General features: G+C 42.3%; 1 protein-coding gene across 1 annotated transcript; it reads right to left on the bottom strand.

Annotated features, from left to right (window-relative positions):
- Positions 1–6,809: 6,809 nt before the first annotated feature.
- Positions 6,810–14,495, bottom strand: LOC142498155 (venom serine protease inhibitor-like). The gene is made up of 5 exons (XM_075606664.1): positions 14,275–14,495; positions 13,825–13,878; positions 10,825–10,872; positions 8,091–8,276; positions 6,810–6,868 (listed from the first exon to the last, which is right to left on the bottom strand). Exons 2-5 carry the CDS (start codon positions 13,862–13,864, stop codon positions 6,810–6,812), a joined length of 333 nt encoding a protein of 110 aa, XP_075462779.1. The 5' UTR covers positions 13,865–13,878; positions 14,275–14,495.
- Between the last annotated feature and the right edge of the window lie 6,873 nt (positions 14,496–21,368).

Genomic DNA, 21,368 nt, shown 5'->3' with positions numbered 1-21,368 from the left:
AGCCTAGGTCCGGTACTGGTAGTGGGAATGTGGCACTTGCGCGAGAAGCATCATGTGCGACGTCACAGGGGCGGGGCCTAAGGCCGGTCCGTGAGATGTCCCTCTGACTGACCGCACGACTCCTGTGCAGAGCCTCAGAGTGAGGTGCGTCACCCCTCCCGTCACGGGATGCGTCACGGGGGTGGGACCGAGGTCCAATCCTCACACCGGCTAGTCATGGAGGCTGATGGAGCTACAGGCAGTTAGAGGTGCGACTAGGTTGCCGGAGCTCCTCGGCAGAACACCGGTTAGGGCTCCGCCATCTTGGGAATGTTGTACATGCTCATCGAGTGCATTGCACATGCGCAGTACAGTAGTTACTGTGGCCATTACAGGGACAGGCTACGCAAGGGAACTAGAGCTCACAGCAGCCTCAGGGGCTGCTAGAAAAGTGGCGCGCAACAGCCAATGGGGCTGGAGGATTCCCCATGCACATTTGGCACGCTGGCCCCTCGCGCTCTGTCGGGAGCTGGACACAGAAAGATGAGGTAGTGTATCAGGTGCCAGTGGCCCCAAGACTAGGCCTAGAGTCTCCCAGGTCCCAGCTAGGCCCGGCTCATATTAGCTTGTGGGTGCTTCAGGGAAGGCACCTAGACAAGGACGCTACCCCATTTGCTGTTTAGTGTGAGGGACACAGTGAAGACGCTGCACGGGGACTTGTGGCCTTTGATCTGGGACCAGACCACCATCTTTCATCTGAGATACTCTTAAAGGTGAGACACTCTAATGGGAGTTCAACCCACGCATAGGCGGAGTCTTCGTTGGATCAGATGGATCCTTTTATCAGTGGTGGTACCCAGGTGCTGGACTGTCCAGCAGGTATCATCTTCTACATGTGCCACACACACTCTGTCGGTACCACTAATCCACACACATTCAAATTATGCATTTCCTTCCACCAGCCTCATCATGTCTCTAACTCTATTCATATTTCGCCATCTCTCCTTACTTCACCACTTCTCTGTTCACATGAACTCCTTTCTTACCTGCGTCCTCTGTCACCATACAGCTATACCTCCTGCACTAAAAGACACCCCTACAAATCATCCTCACACATTCTCTTTCTGTCCATGCTTCTCCTCCTCGCTTCTGGGGATATCTCTCCCAATCCTGGTCCCTGCCTTATTTCTACTTGCTCTCGTCCTCGCCTTCCACATGCAACTTCTACTCCTTCTGGTGTAAACCCCTCCAACCTCATACCCATCCTCTGCCACCCTCCCTCCTCTCTCCCTTTCTCCTGTGCCCTTTGGAATGCTCGCTCCCTTTCTAACAAGTTCCTCTCTGTGCATGACTTCTTTCTCTCTCACTCTCTGCTCCTATTTGCCATAACTGAGACCTGGCTCACTCAGTCTGACTCTGCTCTGGAAGCTGCCCGCTCTTATGGTGGCCTTTCCTTCTCCCACACTCCGCGCCCTGATGGCAGGGGAGGAGGCGTGGGGCTCCTGCTCTCCTCTCTCTGCCACTACCGAACCGTTCCTATTCCTCCATCTCTCGCTTTTCCCACCTTTGAGGTTTACACAGTCCAGATCTTCTCTCCTCTCCCTGTCCATGTGGCGGTTATCTATCGCCCACCTTCCTCTACTCATCCCCCTTCTGCCTTTCTCTCTCACTTTGAATCCTGGCTCTCTTTCTTTCTCTCCTCAGACTCCCCTGTTCTTCTCCTTGGGGACTTCAATTGCCACATTGATGACCCCTCTCTCCCTTGGGCTTCCCGCTTTCTTTCTCTAACCTCTTCTTTTGGCCTTCAACAGTGGACTGAAGCCAGCACCCACAAGGATGGACACTACCTAGACCTGGTTTTCACTAAAAACTTCTCTCTCTCCTATTTCTCCATTTCCCCTTTTCCTCTCTCTGACCATCACCTCATCTCATTTTCGCTCTCTCATTTCTCTCCATCTCCATCTCCACCTAGCTCTCGTTTTTGCAGAAACCTGCGCTCTATTAACGTACCAGCTCTTGATTCCACTTTACGCTCCTCCCTCTCCTCTCTCAGTTCTGCTTCAGACCCTGACAACCTGGTCAGGAACTACAACTCTGTCTTATCTTCCTCTCTTGATCTTCATGCCCCGCTTTCTCTCTGCCGTCCTCGCCCTTCTAACCCCAGACCCTGGCTAAACTCCCATACACGCATGCTGCGTTCCTCCACTCGTTCCTCTGAACGCCTCTGGAGGAAATCTCATACGCTTGCAGACTTCATTCACTAGAAATTTATGCTATCCTGTTTCAACTCTGCCCTCTCTCAGGCTAAACAAACCTACTTTTCATCACTAATCAACACACACAAGTCTAACCCACGCCGTCTCTTTTCTGTCTTTGACTCTCTACTCAGACCACCCTCAGCTGCCTCCTCTTCTTCCTCCATCTGACCTCAGGACTTTGCTGACTTTTTTAAGGAAAAGGTGGAATCCATACGGCAGAACATCCTATCTGTTGTCTCCTCCCATCCCACAATGCTTCCCAACTCGCCTCCTGCCTTTCTTGACTCTTTTTCCGCTATCTTGGAGGAGGATGTGTCACTGCTGATCTCCTCTTCTCCCTCTACCACTTGCCCTCTTGATCCCATTCCCTCCCATCTCCTAAAACCTCTTGCTCCTACTATAATCCCTATGCTCACACAGATCTTTAACTCTTCCCTCTACTCTGGTACCTTTCCATCCTCCTTCAAGCATGCAACCGTTATACCATTACTCAAAAACAGCAAGCTTGACCCTACCTGTCCTTCTAACTATCGACCTGTCTCCCTCCTGCCTTTTGCCTCCAAACTCCTTGAACGTCTTGTATTCTCTCGATTGCTACACTTTCTCAACACCTATTCTCTCCTAGACCCTCTACAATCTGGCTTCCGCACTGCTCACTCTACTGAAACATCCCTCACTAAAATAACTGACGACCTCCATGCTGCCAAAGACAGAGGTCATTACACTCTGCTCATACTACTCGACCTCGCAGCATTCGACACCGTGGACCACCCTCTTCTCCTTCACATTCTCCATACTCTTGGTATTCGGAATAAAGCTTTATCCTGGATCTCCTCTTACCTCTCCCATCGTACTTTCAGTGTCTCTTTTGCCTCCTCTATTGATCTCTCTGTGGGGGAACCCCAGGGCTCTGTCCTGGGACCCCTTCTCCTTTCTCTTTACACACTCTCTAGGTGACCTAATCACATCTTTTGGGTTTAAATATCACCTCTATGCTGATGACACACAAATTTACCTTTCAACCCCTGACCTTACACCTGCTATACAGACCAAAGTTTCTGAATGCCTCTCTGGAATATCATCCTGGATGGCCATCCGCCGACTGAAACTTAACATGGCAAAAACAGAGCTCCTTATACTTCCTCCCAAACCTGGCCCTACTACCTCCTTCCACATTGCTATTGGAAAACGATCATTCACCCAGTAGCCCAAGCACGCTGCCTAGGGGTTACACTTGATTCCTCTCTCTCATTCTCCTCTCATATTCAAAACGTTTCTAAAACTTGTCGTTTTTTCCTCCGCAATATCACAAAGATACGCCCTTTCCTTTGTTACTCGACTGCTAAAACTCTGACACAGGCCCTCATTCTCTCACATCTCGATTACTGCAACCTCCTGCTGTCCGGCCTTCCTGCCTCTCACCTGTCTCCCCTACAATCTATCCTAAACGCTGCTGCCAGAATCACTCTACTCTTTCCTAAATCTGTCTCCGCATCTCCCCTCCTGAAATCCCTCTCCTGGCTTCCGATTAAATCCCGTATCTCACACTCAATTCTCCTGCTCACTTTTAAAGCTTTACATTCTTCTGCCCCTCCTTACATCTCAGCCCTAATTTCTCGCTATGCACCATCCCGACTCTTGCGTTCTTCTCAAGGATGTCTTCTTTCTACCCCCTTTGTATCTAAAGCTCTCTCCCGCCTTAAACCTTTCTCACTTTCTGCCCCACACCTCTGGAATGCCCTTCCCCTCAATACCCAACTAGCACCCTCTCTATCCACCTTTAAGACCCACCTTAAGACACATCTGCTTAAAGAAGCATATGAATAGCACTGGATAATCATGGACACGATACATAAAGCTTGGCCCCCTGCAGACGCACTTACTAGAATTCCCTCCTACTGTCTCTGTACGTTCTCCCTACCTACCAATTAGATTGTAAGCTCCTCGGAGCAGGGACTCCTTCCTTAATGTTACTTTTACAATGTGTCTGAAGCACTTATTCCCATGATCTGTTATTTATATTATTTGTTATTTATATGATATGTATTACTACTGTGAAGCGCTATGTACATTTATGGCGCTATATAAATAAAGACATACAATACAATACAATACACATTGGGGTGGGCTTTGTTCTGTGGACACCGGGTGGTTAGGTGCCCAGGGCACCTCAGTACTTTGGGGGAACATCATCAGGGTGTGGATAAGGTGGTGGACAGTGGGGCACTGTGTGGGGTACGGCCGTGGGAGGCCTGTATGGTTTATGTTATTAGTTATGTGTTACCAGTAAAGATCAGTTGTTATATCACTGTGTGTATAATTATTCTTTACTGGGTGTTCCTGGGAAGGGGTTATTCAACTGCGTTTGGATCCATCTCAGGTGGAGGCGCTGTCATCAGATCTACTGTAATCACCCCAGGCTCCCTGCAGCGGAGGATCAGCCCTCCTGTGAGCCACTCAGGTAACGCACCACACGTAGTTTCCCTTAGACACGGGAAGGGAGCTACATATACATGTCCCGCGATGTGCTCAGAACAATTTGTCACAGTGAGATGATCACATAAAAATACACTCTGTATGCATATTAGTGCTTTCCTGGGATAGACTTGAAAATGACATCCACTCATTCCTCGGTTATACCAGGCTAGAGTTCGTACCTAGAATAGGGGTGCGAATTTTTCACCCACAAATCTAAAAAGAGCTAATTCAGCTTCAGCGCTTTTATTTCCATTTCAGAAAGTCCCCCAAAATATTCCCACTTTTATTTTGCATAAGAGATTTGGTAATCCGTCATCAAATTGCAGTTGTAATAAGCTCATGAAGCAAAATGCAAACACTATCAATCTTTATAGCTGCAGCCTTCTGCGCTATTCCATGGCAAGAATCTTTTCTCAGAGCCCTTAATCAGCAGCTGTTCATATTACTAGGTTCAATGGTTCTGGACTTGATGTAATAATATGCAGCCTACAGTGTATGTACTAAGATTATATTTTAGAAAATGTTGTGCATTGAAATTTCAAAATCAGTGCAAAAAACAACTCCATGTTTATCAGAAAATCTCATTAATCTGATAATGCTGCGTCGAAGCAATTGTGTTATCTTATTAGTGGCATAACATACAAGAGAACCAGATGATGTATTTACTCCTTCTGCGTTTTCAGTCGCGCATACGCCTACTGACACTATGTGACACATACAGTACACAAACGCATTCAGGGGTTATTTATATAACATGGTGTACTGTGGTGCATATCTGCTGGTTCCAGAAGGTGTGAGTCTCTGCCGATGGTACTGGGGAGTGGCAACAGGGCAGGCTTCAGCTTTTCTTCCATGATGCAGCGCCTCCAGTCTGCGAGTCCCCGGCCAAGGACAAGGGTTATTCCCACAGATAATCCTCAAACACAGATAGTCCAGAGATGGTACAACAGGTTTTTATTGCAGTCTCCATACTGCTCCTCCTGGTCCCTGGAACAGACCCAAGTGGCTTGAGGCCCAAAGATCCCCTCCATAACCCCCTTGCCCCCTGATGGGGTAAGGTGGAAGCACTCCCACTCTTCAAAGGGAGGGAAGGGACAGACACAATTTGGTGGGGTCCGCTTTTATACTTGGGTTGGGGTTTGTAACTCTGCCCCATAACAGGGCAGGTTCAGGTACTGACAGGCATCACACCACTACCATGTGATCCAGTCAGTACCCTCCCAGGCATGACACTCCAAACTGCAAGTAAGCCTGCACCTGGATAGGGTAACATTGTATCTATCCAGGCTGCAACTGCAAGCTAGGCCCCGTGCTTGTGTTTAACCCCATTACTGTCTGTTCTTATCAGGACATAGTATTAAGGCCAGGGAAAGGGGGCCTAGGCTACATTTATATAACTTTCCCACCTGCAAATTTGATGAACAAAAATTGTCACCTTAAATGCATTTTTCATTAACTTCACAAGTTCATACCCCTTTTTGTTTGAGGCAGCATTATATATCAATGGATCACACAGCAGAGTGCAGAGTGCAGAGTCGAGAGGCCTCTGTCTGCATATGGGAGAAGAAGTGGGTCAGTGAGTATAGACACTGAACTGGCACTGTTTGAAGCACGAACCTGGTTCAATTCCCGGTGTCGACTCCTAGTATCCTTGGGCAAGTCACTTTATCTCCCTGTGCCTTAGGCACCAAAAAACATAGATTGTAAGCTCCATGGGGCAGGGACTGTGTCTGCAAAATGTCTCTGTAAAGCGCTACGAAAAAACTAGCAGCACTATACAAGAACAAGCAAATATTATATATCATATTCATTACAGAATATAAATCATTATGCAGAAAATTTACTTTTATTGAGATTCAATTGTGCCAGGAAAAGGTAAGAAACACAGATATACAGGGAGAAGGTGTGAGAGGCGTAAAGCCCCCCATTCTTACAGATTATATGTCTTTCTCATAAAGGATACATGAAAAGAGTTCAGCTGCAGCTGCTCAATCACAATATTTCACATACTGACAGATACCAGAACTGTCAGATAGGTACATATCCTCGCAGAAACATCCCGGGACACAGAGTTTTTCACATACGGAGGGTGGATCAAAACGATTGGCAGGCAGAGCCACACTCATTATAAACTCTGTATTCCCCAACGCATTCTGCAAGAAGTAAGGAAAATACTGTGGTTAGGTATCAGAGTATAGATGATAAATTCCCCACTCCTTATCATCAGAGTAATGACTAAACTAGAAGGAAAGCCAATCACAGTTCCGCTTATAACACTATATGTGCATTGAGTTCTCACATACAGTATGGTGAATACCAGCACAGCATCCTGATACATTACTCTATACTGTATATTATGGAAAGAGAAAAACCCGGGCGCTACCTGTATGTATAATAAGTACGGGATAAAGGTATAATAACAACTTTAGAAGTTCATAAGGTATCCCTCTGATTCTTAGTCTCCTCCTGTGACTCAAACAACCCCAAAAAAGGATCTACCCAGGATCCTTAGTAAACAGGGAAACAAGAGAGAGAGATGGGGGAGCACAGGTGGAAGGGTGAAATGGAACAAAATATGGTTCAGGTGTGTTAAGCCCTGAAGCAATGACAATGGTGTTTTAAAGTGTATATTAACTCTTAACACTCACACGGCCTTGTGCAAATGCTGTCGCATCAAGGTATCTTTAGGTCTTCTCCTCTCTATCTTGTGGAGTCTTTCTTCACTCTCCGTCTGCAAACTTCTTCTCCTTCTTTGATGTGGTGTCACCTTTGTATTCAAAGAATCAGAGCAGGTATATGCAAACACATGGCGTTTCAGGACAGACACATCCTCTCCTCAGACCTGACACATCCTCTCCAGGTGAGTGAGGACGTGTCAGGTCTGAGGAGAGGATGTGTCTGTCCTGAAACGCCACGTGTTTGCATATACCTGCTCTGATTCTTTGAATACAAAGGTGACACCACATCAAAGAAGAAGGAGAAGAAGTTTGCAGACGGAGAGTGAAGAAAGACTCCACAAGATAGAGAGGAGAAGACCTAAAGATACCTTGATGCGACAGCATTTGCACAAGGCCGTGTGAGTGTTAAGAGTTAATATACACTTTTAAACCCCATTGTCATTGCTTCAGGGCTTAACACACCTGAACCATATTTTGTTCCATTTCAACCTTCCACCTGTGCTCCCCCATCTCTCTCTCTTGTTTCCCTCTATACTGTATATGCCTGTATGTCAGTTTGGAACCATGACAGGCTGCATGGACCCTACTCCTCATCTATACCTATGTTCCCCTACAGATCCCTTCTTTTGAATCATAGGAAGGTGATACAATTTTCTTAAGTAGACAATACAATCCTGCCCCAATCATGTTATATCACCTTTGCCAATGGAACATTGGTTCTTTTCCACACAAAGATCGGAGTCCTCACGAAGCAGCACAAAACTGTCATTACAGGCGCATCCTGGTTTGCACACGCCCGTACAAACTGGAGGATTTTGATGATTATCGCAAGTCAAACGGCAAGCGGACCCACATTTTTTATATTCCTGGTTTCGAGGGCAATCTGTTGGGTGTCAATAAAGAAGAAGTGTTAGACGGTCTATAAATTCATTAACCTGCCGCACAGTATTTGCTCAGTGGCGCTATTTCATAAGATACCAGCACCAGAAGGCGTCTTGTAGAATAACAACACTTAGCAAATATGGGCTGTAATGAGAATGGAGTTTTCTTGTGTTTCTCATGGCCTAGGTGCATGATGAGTTAACTTTTGTCTCTAAGATATGCTTATATGTAGTTTATTTTTCCGTGATGGAAAATAACTGTTAGATGGCTCTGAAAGAGGTGGTTATCAGAAGCCCACTCCCCTGGTTTCTGAAAATAACTGTTAGATGGCTCTGAAAGAGGTGGTTATCAGAAGCCCACTCCCCTGGTTTCTGAAAATAACTGTTAGATGGCTCTGAAAGAGGTGGTTATCAGAAGCCCACTCCCCTGGTTTCTGAAAATAACTGTTAGATGGCTCTGAAAGAGGTGGTTATCAGAAGCCCACTCCCCTGGTTTCTCCGTAGTTGGGATGTTGGCTGAATGCCTGGATGTGTTCTCTGATACATTTGTACAGCACAGAAATGTGCCAGATCTGTGCCTGTGGCAGACTTAGCTGGAGATGTACACAGCACTGTGCACAGGACTAATGTGATCACAGAATAACAACCACCAGGCATTCTATTTCAATGAAAATGGTGGGGGGTCCCCTGTTTGACATTGAGCGATATCCTGACAGAGTTCCATAGAATGCTGATTTATACTCGAAGCTAAGTGACCAATACATTGTATTTACTAATAACAACTGGTGTTGGTATTATTCATGTGTGCACTCGTGGCTCAGATTGACAACCCTAATCAACCTCTTGAATAAGAAAATGTTGTTGTTAGAATATGGGTCTAAATATTTTACAGACCTCTCTAAAAATGTAAGGGCTTAGTTACTAACGTTTTACAGAATTGCAGCAGAGTTATCAAAGGAAACACTCCAGTGGTTGGTGATTTTTGCATTACTATACCCCCAGTTTAGTAAATAGACCCTCTGGTATTCAGTCATATTGGGTCAAAAATTGTCTGTGCTAAAAAGTAATACAAACCTTCATTACATGTGTGTTGTCTGTATGAAGGTTGTTATCTAACTTAAAACATGTAACGCATCATTTATTGTTTGAAATTATTTTTTACACATCCCACATGTTGAATACCTGATACAATTTTAATGAAAACAGAATTATGTGTATTTTTTATTTATAACTAGTGTTGGCGTATATAAATTATTAGTGTAATATTACTTATAATAGCCATGCTGTGCAAATAATATATTTTGTTAACCCATAGAAAGACCCCTAATTCCCTGGTCGTAGCCAGGAAGGTACCCACCGTGCACCACCACACCTCAGGGAGGGTAACGCTACCTGCTACCTTCACACACTTTGGGGTGGGAATTGTTCTGTAGATACCAGCTCTTCCAAGTGCCCAGGGCACCCTCAGTATTTTGGGGGAACATACAGGGGCACTGTGGTACTGTGTTATTGTGTTATTGCATTGTGTCTACTGTATTCTTTGCCATACTGTGGGACCACAGTAAAGACGGGTTATATAATATCTGGTGCGATATTGTTTATTGCTGGGTATATTGTTTCATATGCAGAGAAATCCCGCTCACGGTGGGATCCTCATACGTGGAGGCGCTGCAACGCGAGGTATATCACCCCAGGCTCCCAAGAAGCAGAGGCTTTGGCCTCCTGTAAGCCTCACAGGTAACAGCAGCACGCGTAATCGTGCCATCGCGGTTTCCCTAGTATGCTAGCTGGTATCTAGCACTCTGCTCTCCATTTTTAATGCCCGTGATCATAAATCAAGTAATGTTTTAATGATGCAGGGCATACAAACACGGAAGAAAAGCCGTCGGAATAAGCTTCATACATGTTTTATACGGGACGCACACAAGGTATTCCAGGATTTCTGTGTCTGTTTAGCAGGATTTTGCTCTTTATTTACTTTCTTTAATAGCTCCAATACTGTCCCTGTTAGCTCAAGAAAATGAGTTCTCCTGTTGGAAGTGTGATTGTCCGACCCTTATCTTACAGCATAAACATTTTTACATTGACATTCAGGGACAGTTATCCTTATACACAGCACAGGGTGCACAGTGACCCGGGCAAAATTATGAGTCTGACCTCTAATCCAAGCCAGACGGCTTCTCCAAAAATACTGGACTCAATGGTGAAAGGTGCGTCAGGTCACTATGTCCAGAGAGGTAATACCGAACACATACATGTCCAGTATTACAGTACCTCTTATTTTTTACTGGACAGAGTGTCCAAATACAGGACAGTCCAGTTCAATACCTAACACCTGGCAACCCAACTAATCCAGTAAACTGCTGCTAAAAGTTCTGACTGTGATATGTATCTAGTTATGCTGCCTAATTAATCTCATTATTTAAGCTTCTTGCACAGTCCGGGCCAGTGCTCTGCTAGGCATGTCATACTTAACTAAATGTGTCCTTCTGCCTAGTATGTTTTAATGCAGCAGTGTCACTGTCTGTGCTGTATCATACAGTAACTTACGCGGGACAGGGGAAGAGTTTTCCATATTCACCACGGGCAGGAGAAGTCCTGCAAGAAACAATTAATATTATTAAATGAACCTTTCTTTCTATAGAACAAATATGTGTGAGCAGTAACGTTGACACAAAATATAATGAATATTTGCCACACAAATGCTGCATGGTGTGTGAGCGGGGATGAGTATAACTATCTGTTCCTGCAAATTACATTCTAATTACTGTACTGTAGGTGCAGAGGTTTGTGTGGGACCTTTAATACCGGCTCTTACAGCATCCGGGTCTGCATATTATACATACAAGTGTGTGCATATTATAATACATACTAGTGTCTGCATATTATAATACATACAGGTGTGTGCATATAATACATACATACAGGTGTCTGCATATTATAATACATACAGGTGTGTGCATATTATAATACATACAGGTGTCTGCATATTATAATACATACAGGTGTGTGCATATTATAATACATACAGGTGTCTGCATATTATAATACATACAGGTGTGTGCATATTATAATACATACAGGTGTGTGCATATTATAATACATACAGGTGTCTGCATATTATACATACTAGTGTCTGCATATTATACATACAGGTGTCTGCATATTATAATACATACAGGTGTCTGCATATTATAATACATACAGGTGTGTGCATATAATACATACATACAGGTGTCTGCATATTATAATACATACAGGTGTGTGCATATTATAATACATACAGGTGTGTGCATATAATACATACATACAGGTGTCTGCATATTATAATACATACAGGTGTCTGCATATTATACATACAAGTGTCTGCATATTATACATACAAGTGTCTGCATATTATAATACATACAGGTGTCTGCATATTATAATACATACAGGTGTGTGCATATAATACATACATACAGGTGTCTGCATATTATAATACATACAGGTGTGTGCATATTATAATACATACAGGTGTGTGCATATAATACATACATACAGGTGTCTGCATATTATAATACATACAGGTGTCTGCATATTATACATACATACAGGTGTCTGCATATTATACATACACACAGGTGTCTGCATATTATACATACACACAGGTGTCTGCATATTATACATACATACAGGTGTCTGCATATTATATATACATACAGGTGTATGCATATTATACATACAGGTGCCTGCATATTATACATACAGGTGTCTGCATATTATAATACTGTACATACAGGTGTGTGCATATTATAATACATACAGGTATCTGCATATTATACATATAAGTGTCTGCATACTATAATACATACAGGTGCGTGCATATTATAATACGATGAGAGAGAAAAGAAGGCCCTAAAAAAGCACTCTAGTATGTGTATTAGTACAAATCACATAATGTTTATTAATGTGTTGTCACAGAACAAAAAATGGTTAAAACAAAGCACAGAAATGGTTAAAATACAGCATGGATCCCCTGTTCATTACAAAGCTAGACACATCCTCCAAAAAGATGCCCAAAATACACTCAGATAGTGTTCTGAAATACCTGACAAGGTAAACCAGGTGTGACACCCAACAGACTAAATAGTCACGTCTAGGGCTATGTGATCATCAGCAAAAAATCAAATATGCCTACTATCCCCTGCAGTATAGGGTTTGTCTAGAGCGACAAAGAGTAGCAAGTGAGTAACAGCAGAGATACACAAAATACAGCCTGCAAAGCACATGAACACTATCTGAGTGTATTTTGGGCATCTTTTTGGAGGATGTGTCTAGCTTTGTAATGAACAGGGGATCCATGCTGTATTTTAACCATTTCTGTGCTTTGTTTTAACCATTTTTTGTTCTGTGACAACACATTAATAAACATTATGTGATTTGTACTAATACACATACTAGAGCGCTTTTTTAGGGCCTTCTTTTCTCTCTCATCCTATTTAACTGCCCTTATAGCACCACCGACCCATCACTGTATTTTGGATTTATCCAGTGTCGGTATTTAGCTGTGTTTATATGTCTTGCGGATGCGGGGTCCTTTCTTTTTCTCTTGCATATTATAATACATACAGGTGTGTGCATATTATAATATATACAGGTGTGTGCATATTATAAGACATACAGGTGTCAGCATATTATAATACATACAGGTGTGTGCATATTATAATACATACAGGTGTCTGCATATTATAATACATACAGGTGTCTGCATATTATACATACAAGTGTCTGCATATTATACATACAGGTGTCTGCATATTATACATACAAGTGTCTGCATATTATACATACTGTACAAGTGTCTGCATATTATACATACAAGTGTCTGCATATTATAATACATACAGGTGCCTGCATATTATAATAAATACAGGTGCCTGCATATTATAATACTTACAGGTGTCTGCATTATATGATACATACAGGTGCCTGCATATTATGATACATACAGGTGCCTGCATATTATGATACATACAGATGCCTGCATATTATAATACATACAGGTGTCTGCATATTATATACACACAGATGTCTGCATATTATATACATACAGGTGTCTGCATATTATAATACATACAGGTGTCTGCCTATTATGATACATACAGGTGCCTGCATATTATAATAAATACAGGTGCATGCATATTATAATACATACAGGTGTCTGCATATTATATACACACAGATGTCTGCATATTATATACATACAGGTGTCTGCATATTATAATACATACAGGTGTCTGCCTATTATGATACATACAGGTGCCTGCATATTATAATACTTACAGGTGCCTGCATATTATAATACATACAGGTGCTTGCTTATTATAATACATACAGGTGCCTGCTTATTATAATAAATACAGATGTCTGCATATTATAATACATACAGGTGCCTGCATATTATATTCATACAGTATAGGTGTTTGCATATTATAATACATCCATGTGTCTGTATATTATAATACATACAGTTATTACACAATTTGTCTTTTTTTAATCCTTACTTACCCAGTGCCAGCATGAGGGAAGTTGTGCTGAAATGTAACATTTTGGCGTTTTAATCTGAAAGATAAAAGGTAATCGTTAATGATATGGTAGAAATGATAACAATATGCAGTGGGATATCTCAAAGCCTTATATAAGATCCACTCCATTTCTCAGTTACTATGTGGCAGTTGTGTGTAAATACTCTGCACTGGAGCAAAAGGAGAGTGAATCCCTGCTTAACCGCAAAACTGTGTAGGATATTAAGGATAAACAACCACAATAATCAAAGTATAACGGACGCAAAAACATCCCACAGCACAAAACAACCAAATCAGGAGCAAAAAAGCAAGAAAGAGTTACCAGATTTATCACAGAAAAAAATGATCAATTTAGAGAGTCTCCCCACTGCAAACCGGGGGCAAAAAAGTGTGGTGCAATTATTTATAGATTATGTTGCAGAAAGATGTATACCTGAACCGTGGAAATGGTTTCTCCTGTCAGTCTGCTGCTGTTGTATTTGTTGTGCACCAGATGTCCCCCAGTTTTATAGCCAGGCACCTTCCACTTCTTCCTCTTTTGATGCTCTCCTGAACTCAGCTCCTGATGGACGAAACCTCAAATCCAACAGGATTTATAAGAAGTCACCCAGGGATGGGGAGTGAGGGTAACACATGGGAAAACTGCCAATAGTTATTAGGAGGAAGATAGTATGTGAGACACACAATGCTTATCGCTCTCCTAATTATTCTAATTAAAATATTCTTATCTCATGGTGCATAGGGTAGAGTTAACATGGACACAAAAATCCAAGTGGGGTAGAGACCCTCAATTGGACAAGAAACCCAAAATTGCACTCTATGAGAATAAAACACTTAATGGGACTAAAAAATATATCCCAGGCTGATAGCCAAAAGTGCTACACGACGCAAAACAAAAAAGAATTTATTAAATACATGAGGGAGCAATATCAGGGAGTGTGGGGTATAAATAAGGGTGTGTTTAAATATACGGTAAATGGTGGCCAGAATAGAGAGTGTTCTCTCTCACTCATCAGGTATAATTCACATATAGGGAAAGCCAATGCTAAAGCTTATAGGGTATGTCCCTTCAGAGAATACCTGGTGGTGCAATGAGGTATAATCAGCCAAACTCCTGACAAGGTATACGATAGAAAATTATACCAACAGCAGGAGATAGTATCTCTATTATTGCTCCCTCATGTATTTAATAAATTCTTTTTTGTTTTGCGTTGTGTAGCACTTTTGGCTATCAGCCTGGGCTATATTGTTTAGTCCCATTAAGTGTTTTATTCTCATAGAGTGCAATTTTGGGTTTCTTGTCCAATTGAGGGTCTCTACACCACTTGGATTTTTGTGTCCGGAAGATAGTATGTGCCAGCTTCTGGTATTATGTGGTTCCTTATTTACCATTCGGGTTACATAAAGTTTGAAAGGAAGTAATGACAGAACAGCCCCCAAGGTATCATTAATTACAGCAACTGTCTTCCCTGTTGACTGAAATATTTTAACTTAACCCTTTCCCTGACAGGGAGCTTAGCAATGCATTGCCGGCCTCACTGGGTGTGAAAGGTTTATAGTAAAATGAAAGGTTGGAATGACCCCATGGATGACTGGCCTAGGAGTGGAGTGGCCCTAAAAGGTTCATTGGGGTTTGTTTTCACATTGTTATAGGAGTAGGGGTTGGCAGAATGGAAAAGGGGTGCTGTTAGGTGCTATAAGCTCTTGTGTCAGGAGCTTAGTTCAGTTGGAGGGATCCGCTGAAAACGTGTGGGACTGCTCATTCATTTAGGGTAATTGAATCAGCCATGAAGAGAGGAGCTGAGATAAGTGGAGGTTCCAGAGTGGGTCATGGGAGTGGAAATTTGAACAGCGGCCGTGTGTTGCACAGAGTTGAGCCAGGGGAGACATGGTGGGCAGAGCCAGAAGGAGGGTGGGCAGAGCCAGAAGGAGGGTGGGCAGAGCCAGTAGGAGGGTGGGCGGAAGAGAGATTTCTCAATGAGTAAGTGTCTCCAGATGTATATATGTCCCTGCTAATTCGTTAGGGAGACATGTCTGTGCTGAAAGGAGCACACCTGAGGTACCTGGGTGGGAGATATGCTAATGACTATGCAAAGTATATTTAAATTAATCCCATCCCGCTCTCCTTAAGAAGGATTTCCATACCAAATATATAGGGTTGATAAACCTGAGGTACCAATCACTGGAATGGTGACAGACCCAACAGGATTAGAATCCACAGCCACTGCTTTCCTAGGAAAAATCCCTAGCACCTCACACCTTTAAGGAATATCTATTTTATTGACTGTGTAATCTCGTTTATACAGATTATATAGGGAGGCATTAAAACCCTTGTATGTACCTATCTATTTAAATGGACAGGGTCTCTTTGTAAAGAAGCCATGGGATTTAATGCATTTTGAATGATCAAATGGCTGAGACCATAATTCCCGTCACTAACACTTATCTAGTGAACCCCCATATTATATACGGGGGGCTGAAACCTCGCTAGTTTATCTGGTAATGCAGCGTGGAAGCAATTGTGTTATCTTATTAGTGGCATAATATACCAGAAGAACCTGATAACGCATTTCTGTATTCTGCGTTTTCAGTCGCGCATACGCATAATGACACTGTGTGACACATACACAAACATACTGACACTGTGTGACACATACACAAACATACTGACACTGTGTGACACATACACACACACATACTGACACTGTGTGTGACACATACACAAACATACTGACACTGTGTGACACATACACAAACATACTGACACTGTGTGACACATACACAAACATACAAACACTGTGTGACACATACACAAACATACTGATACTGTGTGACACATACACAAACATACTGACACTGTGTGACGCATACACAAACATACTGACACTGTGTGACACATACACAAACATACTGACACTGTGTGACACATACACAAACATACTGACACTGTGTGACACATACACAAACAAACTGATACTGTGTGTGACACATACACAAACATACTGATACTGTGTGACACATACACAAACATACTGACACTGTGTGACACATACACACACACATACTGACACTGTGTGACACATACACAAACATACTGACACTGTGTGAAACATACACAAACATACTGACACTGTGTGACACATACACAAATATACTGATACTGTGTGTGACACATACACAAACATACTGATATTGTGTGACACATACACAAACATACTGATATTGTGTGACACATACAAAAACATACTGACACTGTGTGACACATACACACACATACTGACACTGTGTGACACATACACACACATACTGACACTGTGTGTGACACATACACAAACATACTGATACTGTGTGACATATACACAAACATACTGACACTGTGTGACACATACACACACATACTGACACTGTGTGACATACACACACATACTGACACTGTGTGTGACACATACACAAACATACTGACACTGTGTGACACATACACAAACATACTGACACTGTGTGACACATACACAAACATACTGACACTGTGTGACACATACACAAACATACTGACACTGTGTGACACATACACAAACATACTGATACTGTGTGACACATACACAAACATACTGACACTGTGTGTGACACATACACAAACATACTGACACTGTGTGTGACACATACACAAACATACTGACACTGTGTGTGACACATACACAAACATACTGACAATGTGTGTGACACATACACAAACATACTGACACTGTGTGACACGTACACAAACATACTGACACTGTGTGTGACACATACACAAACATACTGACACTGTGTGTGACACATACACAAACATACTGACACTGTGTGTGACACATACACAAACATACTGACACTGTGTGTGACAAATACACAAACATACTGACACTGTGTGTGACACATACACAAACATACTGACACTGTGTGTGACACATACACAAACATATTGACACTGTGTGTGACACATATACAAACTTACTGATACTGTGTGACACATACACAAACATACTGACACTGTGTGTGACACATACACAAACATACTGACACTGTGTGACACATGCACAAACATACTGACACTATGTGTGACACATACACAAACATACTGACACTGTGTGTGACACATACACAAACATACTGACACTGTGTGACACATACACAAACATACTGTTACTGTGTGACACATACACAAACATACTGATACTGTGTGACACACACAAACATACTGACACTGTGTGACACATACACAAACATACTGACACTGTGTGTGACACATACACAAACATACTGACACTGTGTGACACATACACAAACATACTGATACTGTGTGACACATACACAAACATACTGACACTGTGTGTGACACATACACAAACATACTGACACTGTGTGTGACACATACACAAACATACTGACACTGTGTGTGACACATACACAAACATACTGACAATGTGTGTGACACATACACAAACATACTGACACTGTGTGACACGTACACAAACATACTGACACTGTGTGTGACACATACACAAACATACTGACACTGTGTGTGACACATACACACACATACTGATACTGTGTGACACATACACAAACATACTGACACTGTGTGACACATACACAAACATACTGACACTGTGTGTGACACATACACAAACATACTGACACTGTGTGTGACAAATACACAAACATACTGACACTGTGTGTGACACATACACAAACATACTGACACTGTGTGTGACACATACACAAACATATTGACACGGTGTGTGACACATATACAAACATACTGATACTGTGTGACACATACACAAACATACTGACACTGTGTGTGACACATACACAAACATACTGACACTGTGTGACACATGCACAAACATACTGACACTATGTGTGACACATACACAAACATACTGACACTGTGTGTGACACATACACAAACATACTGACACTGTGTGACACATACACAAACATACTGTTACTGTGTAACACATACACAAACATACTGATACTGTGTGACACACACAAACATACTGACACTGTGTGACACATACACAAACATACTGACACTGTGTGTGACACATACACAAACATACTGACACTGTGTGACACATACACACACATACTGATACTGTGTGACACATACACAAACATACTGACACGGTGTACACATACACAAACATACTGACACTGTGTGACATACACAAACATACTGACACTGTGTGACACAAACACAAACATACTGACTCTGTGTGAGACATACACAAACATACTGACACTGTGTGACACATACACAAACATACTGACTCTTTGTGACACATACACAAACATACTGACACTGTGTGACACATACACACACATACTGATACTGTGTGACACATACACAAACATACTGACACGGTGTACACATACACAAACATACTGACACTGTGTGACATACACAAACATACTGACACTGTGTGACACATACACAAACATACTGACTCTGTGTGAGACATACACAAACATACTGACACAGTGTGACACATATACAAACATACTGACACTTTGTGACACATACACAAACATACTGACACTGTGTGACGCACACAAACATACTGACACTGTGTGTGACGCACACAAACATACTGACACTGTGTGACACATACACAAACATACTGACACGGTGTACACATACACAAACATACTGACACTGTGTGACATACACAAACATACTGACACTGTGTGACACATACACAAACATATTGACTGTGTGAGACATACACAAACATACTGACACTGTGTGACACATACACAAACATACTGACACAGTGTGACACATACACAAACAAATTGACACTTTGTGACACATACACAAACATACTGACACTGTGTGACACATACATAAACATACTGACACTGTGTGACACATACACAAACATACTGACACTGTGTGACACATACACAAACGCACATGGGGGTTATTTATATAACTTTCCCTCCTGCAAGAAAGAAGGCACAGAGCTCACCAAGGTTGAAGTAGTATATTTATTTATTTATTTATAAAATATTTTACCAGGAAGTAATACATTGAGAGTTTCCTCTCGTTTTCAAGTATGTCCTGGGCACCGAGTTAAGACAAATAATACATGTTTACAAATACAGTTACATAATGAGCAGGGTATACATTATATACAAGACATTGCCTGCACGGTTAAAGATAATTTATATTATGGGCGAATGAAACAGTTACAGACCAGATTAAAATGTGTGACAGCCTTAGATTTGAAAGAACTTAGACTGGTGGTGGATGTAAGAGTCTCTGGTAGGTTGTTCCAGTTTTGGGGTGCTCGGTAAGAGGAGGAGGGGCCGGATACTTTGTTGAGCCTTGGGGCCATGAACAGTCTTTGGGAGTCTGATCTCAGGTGATAGGTGCTGCATGTGGTAGGGGTGAGGAGCTTGTTCAGGTAGCTGGGTAGCTTGCCCATAAAGAATTTGAAGGCAAGACTGGAAAAGTGAACTTTGCGCCGAGACTCGAGTGATGACCAATCTAGTTCTTTGAGCATTTCGCAGTGATGTGTGTTGTAGTTGCATTGGAGAACAAAACAACAAATTGAATTGTAGAGGGTGTTAAGTTTGCTAAGATGGGTTTGAGGTGCCAAGCCATATACTATGTCTCCATAGTCAATAATTGGCATTAGCATCTGCTGTGCGATACGTTTTCTGACCAGGAGACTTAGGGAGGATTTGTTCCTATAAAGTACCCCTAGTTTGGCATAGGTCTTGGTTGTCAGGGTATCAATGTGCATCCCGAATGTTAAGTGGGAGTCAAATCATATGCCCAGGTATTTAAAACTAGTAACAGGAGTTAGGGTGGTGTTAGTGTTGGTCCTAATCTGGAGCTCAGTCGCTGGAAGCTTTAAAAATTTAATCTTGGTCCCAAACACCATTGTTACAGTCTTGTCAGTGTTTAAAAACAGTTTGTTTTGGCAAATCCAGTTTTCGAGTCTGAAAAGGTCAGACTGAAGTATGTGTTGAAAGTCAGAGAGGCTATGGCTGTGTGCATATAGGATTGTGTCATCTGCATACATGTGTATTGAGGCATCCTGACAAGCTGTGGGAAGATCATTGATGAGCACTGAGAAGAGTAGGGGCCCCAGAACAGAGCCTTGCGGGACGCCACAGGTGATATCCAGGGGGTTAGAGTTAGAGCCAGAGATGGACACATGTTGGGATCTACCTGATAGGTAGAACTGAAACCAGCTTAAAGCATGCTTCCCTATTCCAGAGCTCTGGAGTTTGTTGAGCAGGAGAGCATGATCAACTGTGTCAAAAGCCTTTGCAAAATCTAGGAATACTGCACCAGTAAGTTGTCCCCGTTCCATTCCACATTGGATTTCATTGCAAACTTTTAGCAGGGTAGTTACGGTAGAGTGCTTGGGGCGAAAGCCAGATTGGAATTGGCTAGGGAAATTTGTCTTGTTATAGTAATCGCTTAATTGGGAGTAGACACATTTTTCCATGACTTTGGATAGGAAT

The sequence above is a fragment of the Ascaphus truei genome, chromosome 6 (genome assembly GCF_040206685.1).
Source record: "Ascaphus truei isolate aAscTru1 chromosome 6, aAscTru1.hap1, whole genome shotgun sequence".
Taxonomy (NCBI): domain Eukaryota; kingdom Metazoa; phylum Chordata; class Amphibia; order Anura; family Ascaphidae; genus Ascaphus; species Ascaphus truei.
This window is presented reverse-complemented; position numbering and strand designations above follow the sequence as displayed.